At 34.4% G+C, this 8,040-nt stretch overlaps 1 protein-coding gene across 1 annotated transcript in view; it reads left to right on the forward strand.

The window, feature by feature from the left end:
- The first annotated feature begins 751 nt into the window (after positions 1-751).
- LOC106870940 (granzyme B(G,H)) overlaps positions 752-8,040 on the forward strand; it is an 11,030-nt gene continuing 3,741 nt past the window's right edge. The window contains exons 1-3 of the mRNA XM_014917184.2: positions 752-867; positions 3,336-3,480; positions 7,009-7,133. Of these exons, the coding sequence (XP_014772670.1) occupies positions 792-867; positions 3,336-3,480; positions 7,009-7,133 (346 nt within the window). The 5' untranslated portion in view covers positions 752-791. The remainder of the gene's footprint in view (positions 868-3,335; positions 3,481-7,008; positions 7,134-8,040) is intronic.

An 8,040-nucleotide genomic window follows, 5' to 3' on the forward strand; every position in this document is an offset into this window, starting at 1 on the left:
TGTGTGTGTGTGTGTGTGTGTGTGTGTGTGTGTGTATGTGTAAAGTGTTGTATATATATATTAAAAAATTAAAGGTAATGCTATGCAACTTCGTAATAATCCCTATTATTACTAATACTGTTTACATATAAATACATACATATATATATATATATATATATATATATATGTATGTATATATAATTATTTTATTCTTTTATACGTTTCAGCCCCAAATCTGTGGCCCTGCTAGAGCAACACATGCGCGCGCGCACACACATGCACGAACACACACACGCACAGGCTCGCACGTGCGAACATACACACAAACACACACACAGACACACACACACACACACACACAAACTCACAAACATATGTGGGCCAACCGAATGACGTCAGAGTTAGGAACCTGAAAACTACTGACATTAACCACAGAATCCACTTGATTCTATGATTCATATATAAACTAAATCCAGCGTGTACACTGTATGCAGGCGTCAAATATATCAATTAGATTTCGTGCCAATGTGTGAAAAAGGCGAAAGTTACGAGTACAAACTCCACGCGATATAAAATACATATCCTTATACATTTCTTTGTCTAATCATCAACGGGATATTTATAAATAAAACAAAATCAATTTTTGTTTTGTGTTTTGTTTCCTGCTATCAGTCCTATTGATTTTAATTAGAATTTATTGAAGTTCTGATTGCAGAGTCAGAAAGTCGCTAACGTAAGCATATTTGTTTACTTATAAAATAGGTTGATGGTAAATACTGCAAGATTCACGACTGAGTTTTCTTTGAATCATGTTTAGCAGCTGCCAAACCATTTTGGTATTATTTATCATTATTCTTCCATCAATTCTTGGCCGTCATGCACACAGTAAGTTCCGTTTCTTACAGTTATTTTTACAATTCTAATTCTGTAATAACATCATCCCCTTCATCATCATCCACAAAAAACAAAAAACAATAACAACTGCAACAACAGCATAAACAACAGCAACAACAACAACTACAAGAACAATAATAAAATAATAGTGATTTCAAATTTTGGTTTAAGGCCAGCCACTTCGGGGAAGGGAGTAAGTCGATGAAATCGATCAGGGTTCAACTGGCGGATTTGAACTCAGAACGTAAAGACGGACGAAATGCCGTTAAGCATTTTGTCCGGCGTGCGAGTTCGATACCATAATAATAACAATAACAATAACAACAACAACAACAGCAACAATAATAATAATAATAATAATAATAATAATAATAATAATAATAATAATAATAATAATAATAATTAAAGTAGTAGTAGTAGTAGTACTGTGACTCGGACTTTCACGTTCCCGTTTATCGGAGAGTTTTAGAAATTTCTAACAGAACTGTCCGATGAACGGGAACGTGAAACTCCGAGTAACAAATTTTTGCTATATTTCTACTGCTTTTAAATAAAGTATATATATATCTTAATGACTGACATGAGAGGCAGACATCTTACAGAAGCAGATATAGCCAGATCGTTGATGATTTCGCATTTTGATGCTTACTCATCTTAATGCTCATCGATGGCACTTACTGCGCCTAGGGTTAAACTCAGCTCCCCTTGTCAGTTTATAGGATTTGCGTTAAAATCATACGCTGATCTTATAAACGGTAAAAGTGAAAATTATAAATAATATGGGTGGCTAATTCACAATTTTACAACCTTTTCAGTTATTAGGATAGTGCTTTCTACGGCTACTGAGTTGTTCTGACTCTCTTATTTCTAGCAATACTGGTGTTGATTAATGTCTTCTGTCACTTTAGTAACATATATATTTCTCCCTTTAGGTTGTAAAATTGCGAATTAGCCTCCTATATTACACACACACACACACACACACACACACACACATATATATATATATAATTTCCGAGAATGAAAGTGATTCATTATATCAGTTCTAAAAAAGCGCAGCAACCTAGCATACACATCTTGTATTTGATGGAAATATAAAATCTGCCATAGTCAACAAAACTCAATCCATCTTCACTTCAAACGTACCCTTTGGTTTCTGTCCAGTCAGTGAATAGTATCACAACTGCATCTTGTTAGGGGAATTAGAGAACTATGCGTTCCAATCATTTAATACTAACTACTAATTTTGATTTTTCGCTTTAAATCTTTGTCCGCTGCATTAACCACACACTGTGGAATGAATAAAGAATGACAAGCAATTTGATATTTACAAACCGTTCCTATTATACGGAGCAATTTAAATAGCATTTTGCTAATATTTTTAACGAATAAGTGTTAAGTGTAACACTTGGGACATTATACTTTGAAATGTAATTCCATTAACTATAGACGCGGTCGCCTTTCACTGAGATTTGTGGCATGAGTTAACCACAAAATGCTGTCACATGTAGTTGAGTCTGTTCATGAAACGATCACTGCGTATCAATCTGATTTGATTGATTTAGTTAAGAGAGGATATTAAATAGCGTCCATACGCATTGTTGATCTTCTGTGAATTGTGGTTACCTGTTGTTGTAGGAAGTCAGTATCGTTAATACCTTATTTGATACTGTAGTGTGACCAGTTTGTTGTAAATTGTGAGCAGCAGCAATGTAATTCTCAAACTATGTAGTTCAGATGAAAGACTAATCAATCAAGTGTTTAATGTAGAGTACATGTGATAAACGTTAAATGGTCTAACAATAGTAAAGCGATATGATATAGACTTAGATATTTCCGATATAGAATAGAAAACACAGCAGACAGTGGAACAAACAGACTAGCCGTGTGTATTTGTGATGACAGAATATTAGTCAGATGATGTTTGTTCCTTAGATGCACGGCTAGATATTGAATACATTGTATTTATTTCTCTATTGAACATATGTTAGATGTTGTTGCTATTTCCTATGATGAATTGCAGTTTTCTTTTACATTGATTTTTTTATATGATACGTTACTATCAAGTGGAAACATGTCTATCAATTCTATATCAGTACGATGTGTTGTCTAGTCGGCTTTCCACATTGCAGCCTGTATAAATTAATTGATCTCTATAGCGAATGTATTGCCATGAGCTAAAGCAGTCACCTATGCGAACACACACACATACACACACGCGCACACTTACATATATGCAACGTACACATTAATTGTGTGTGTGTGTGTGTGTGTGTTTGTGTGCTTTTCTATGTGTGCGATTGCAAATTTGTGTCAAAAAACGCAATTATTGGTTGTAAAAGTAAGAATCATTACCTAATGAAAGACAAGATAAGCAATTATTGTCACGCTTCACTTAGTTTATGTTCTTTCATGTAATTCAAGTTTTATGCACTATTTTCCATTATACTATGTTACAGATCGAAAGATTTGGAATGGTGTTCAAGCCCAGAACTGCCAATTTCCTTGGTTGGCTGTATTGAATATAAAAACTGAAGAGAGTACCAGCTTGTGCGGAGGAACTATTATTGATTCCAAACATATTCTTACAGCACAACACTGTTTGTAAGTAATAACGATTGTGTATTCTTCACTCTTCTGAAGCTGCAAATATAAATTCTTCATAACTAATCATAAAATATGGGTTATTTGTTTTTTGTTGTTGATTACTTTTCTATCTTTTAATTTTTCGACAAGAAATATTACTAGGCAAATTTTGCTAAAATATCTTTTATTTCCTGTGTAATATGTCTTACAACTTCAATTTTAATGTGCTTCTTTCTTTCCATAATTTTTTGAGCAGTGGTTGGTGCCTTGCTTGCTCTATGTAATCACGCCTATCCATATATTTTCTAGCAACTTACATGAACTTTTCACCCCAATATTACACGTCCGCAAGAGATGGCATATACATGTACATCTATGACATATACGCATTTATATATATGTGTATGTATGTGTGTGAGTGTGTATACATATTATTATTATTATTATTATTATTATTATTATTATTATTATTATTATTATTGAGTCAGAGAGCAGCGCATGCTATCAAAGTGATACTGGGGTAAAATATACGAAGGCCAATATACCCGCCATGACTAACCATCTGAAAAGGGTACACTGATACGAGCATCACAACCATATGTGCGCAACATGGTGATCTTATATCAAGATAAACAATGCATGGCCTTGCAGGTAGGGTCCAGTTAGAATTTTGTACAGTTTAAGTAGCCCTTCTTGCACAAAAGGTCCCTGAACAAGGTTACTTTGAGGATGATGAATAAAACACCCATGTTTCCAGAGGTGAATTATTCAAAACTCAAAAAATTCCTCTCAACACATGACTATAATACCCCACCACCTACTATTTCTGCTCATGATCAGAGATGCATATCGTCAGCCACTAAGGGACATGCTCAACTGGTTATGGTCAAGCAACTAACAAGCAAATCTGTAATATGGAACAGAATATTTGCTGTAGCCCATCTTTTATACCAAAACAAAGCTATACTACTTCTGTCATGCCACCACCGTAGTTAACTGGATTACTGAAGCAATGAATCATTATAGCTACCTCATAGATCAGCTCATATTAATCAACACATTCTTTCACCTTCACTGCTATTGTAGTTATCACACATCCTGGTGAATATCTTGGATTAGTTATCGGAAATTTAGATAACAAATAAATCACTATTCAATACATAAATGCCATTCTCAAGAATATCTGTTGACCTGTATATAGAAAAACTTATCTTCATCCTGCATAATTTATCTCTTAGATCTAAGAGATGTATGAAATATTATTTGTATAACTTATGGTGTATGTGTGTGTGTGTGTATGTGTGTGCGTGTGTGTAAATTGTGTGTTGTAGTAGTCATCCCAGATAAAAATAATAATCTCTTGTCAATTGAGAAATTAACGGTTTTGAGTCCTAATTCTAATCAAACTGTTTATGTCGCTTAAGCTCCAAAGAAAAGTACAAATGTAATAAAATTACGAATCCTTACTGTTAAACATCTAGTAAACTGATATCAGAGCGATATTATAAAGCAACGCTTGTTGTCGCCACTCGTTTCGCTTTCTACATATCAATAAAAGTTCGTATCTGATGCCCGTATCATGGGTTATTTTTATTCTACGTTACACGAAAATATCTGGCATTGCTAGAATTTACTGAAGCAAAGAGATACTTTCACATAATGATTCTACACACTTGAAATTGTAACTAAACTTCCCCAAAATCACAGCCTACTTCTTGAAACAATATAACTCGTTATGTAATGTAGTCTTGCATAAGAATAAAAAAAACAGAAAAGTCGCTGGGGGCCATAGCTTAACGGAAACATAGAGTTCAAACTGTGCTTGACGGAGAGGACAATTATCCTGAAAAATTCTTACGATACGGTGCTTTCTTGAAGTCAAAATGTGTAATCTTTTGCCAGTGCATTTATGACAGAAAACTCGTTCGAGGACTAGGGAAAGGAAAACACTTACTCGGACTGGCAGACAGAGGCAGCGACAGCAGTGTCTATTCTAGTATAGTCAATCTTTTATCACTGGTAGGGAGGTGAAGTGCTGCGGCCTCTAGCGGTTCAGTGTCCATCATTGACAACAACAAACAAGGTCGAAAGTCAATCTTTTATCACTGGTAGGGAGGTGAAGTGCTGCTGCCTCTAGCGGTTCAGTGTCCATCATTGACAACAACAAACAAGGTCGAAATCACATGGACTGGTGGTCTCGACGCTGGAGGTAATGAGGATTTTTCTCCCCGCTAGCGATGTAAGCAAAAGTGCATTCTGCAGAAAAAACTCATTTGAGGTTTCCTCTAATTGTAACTACGGCAAAAGAAATGCTCCTTGATTTGCTGGTGGCACCATCTATTTCCTTTGCCTCAGTTCAAGACATTTCTATCGCGAAGTGATGCGTATGTTCGCCACTTGCCATTCTCACCAGCGTAAGTGTAGTTGATAGAGGACTCCAAACCAGCTATAGACACTCGATGTCCAAAAAAGACAAAACATGCTGACCAGGTGTTTACCATCGATGTACAGCAGCCCAGCACCACCTATTGACACGCATCGGGTGTATTTTGGAATGCTAAATCAATATATAAGTAATTTAAATTGTCTACAACAAAAAGAAAAACTACTGACAAAGATTGGTTTTGTAAAATGTGGCCAGGAACTACAAAATCATAATATAGTTGGGAAGCATTGAGTTTAGCAGTGCCCCTAAATTCGTACGTCTGCAAGCAAATATTCTACATGCCTCTCACTAACTGTCGCATTCCAATTCGTTACGTATTTTTCGACTTCATTAAGGATACATACATATAAAATTCACTCTCGTTTCCAACACGCAGCTAATAGCTTCAAATTCTTGTTTGATTTTACAACATTCGCTTTAGTGTTAGTATTATTGAAATGATTGCTATCTCACCGTAGAGTGGTGTTTAAATAATATTTTCTGACGTAACTGGCAATAAAATTTCTAAAATACTTGTCCAGGCTTTCCTCAAACTCCAATATGCATTGTGGAGGTAAAAAACATAATTTATGGAGAATGCGTTGCAAATATAAGGCTTTAATCGTTTCTCTTGACCAACAGTTTCAAGTACACGTTATATTTTATGGTTAACAAAAATGCTCCGATGTTGAATAATAAATGTCGTAGTATTTGAGAATTTTATTATTTTTGAATTTGGTCTGCGAGCAACTTTTCGAAACCATTCTCATTGAGTCGCACTCTAAAGAATAATTTAAATTAATGAAAAAGAGATCCTTATAAAATATTATATAAGAGATGGATGAAGATTTCTTTTCTGACGTAGCATTTCCTATCCCAAACGTATTACTCCATTATAGATTCTAGATTGCGAAGAAAAATCGAAACCCATTTTCTCTCCATTTTCCTTACTGTTAAATATTCTCATGTTTCCACTGGCGTTAAATATTCTGAGTTCCTTTAGAAATAAACTATTTCTATAACATTTACACTTCCATTGTTATCTTCATTAACATTTGAAAACTTTTCGATTTTCTGTCAAGGACTTTCTTTTAATAATTTATAGCTTTCTTTTCACAAAGGACTGGCAATGTCGTATCAGTGGATGTTGGAGTGGGAAACAACGATCGAACGATGATGCCAGTCCATATGTCAGTACCACCAGCAGCAATTCAGAGAACGGCCAACTTTTCTAAAAAGAGATTCCGTGAGTTATCTACAAAAACATAAGAGCTTCACCTGTGATATTTTCTTTTTGTTTGACTTCCCAGAAAATAATTCAGAACAGGATCATATGGATATCTCATGGTCGCATTTATTAAATAAAATGCGTTTTTATTTATTTATTTTTTAATAATTATGATCAAATTTTTCTTTTGTCATTATCGTTCTTTCTAATTATTATTTTGAAAGACGTTTCAACACCCACCCCACATTATTTTGATATTTAAAGATTCAAACATGGAATAAAAGAAATGAATATTGGAATTCTTCGCAAGTGGGCGACTCGTTCACTTTATCTGTTTTTATTAGACTCCTTTATTTTCGAAATTCAACAAAGGCTGTTATCTTTATTTTTCAAAGATTTATTACTTCCTCCTGATCCCGATGGAATATTGATTTCAAATAGCCCGAATCAATAACATTCAAAGTATTTTGACGTGGCCTACACACGGTAGCAGTTAAAATAATATTATTAATATGGTTAATAAATAGCTGGCAATGATTATTAAGAACTCTGAAAGTGTTGAACACAATAAAAGACAAACGAAGAAAGAAGAGAATTCTTTCTGCTTCAATAAGACAGCAGTTACAAACGGCTATACCACTTTAACACTTTAATAATGATGCAGTGTACAAACTTGAGCACATAGAAATGCGACTGTATTCCTTACTATATCCTTTACGGCTGGACAGATATTAGACAGAGGTAGATTCTGATTTTTTTATAACTATTCGGCTACTGTTTCCATTTTTTGTCTTACTTCAATGCCAGCCAGTTTATACCCTTCTCCTTAATTATATATATGATTGTGTGCGTATTTATTATACATATATACGTATGTATTCTTATGAATATATGCATAGATGTATATGTGTGTATGTATATATAT

Source organism: Octopus bimaculoides, chromosome 12 (genome assembly GCF_001194135.2).
Source record: "Octopus bimaculoides isolate UCB-OBI-ISO-001 chromosome 12, ASM119413v2, whole genome shotgun sequence".
NCBI lineage: Eukaryota > Metazoa > Mollusca > Cephalopoda > Octopoda > Octopodidae > Octopus > Octopus bimaculoides.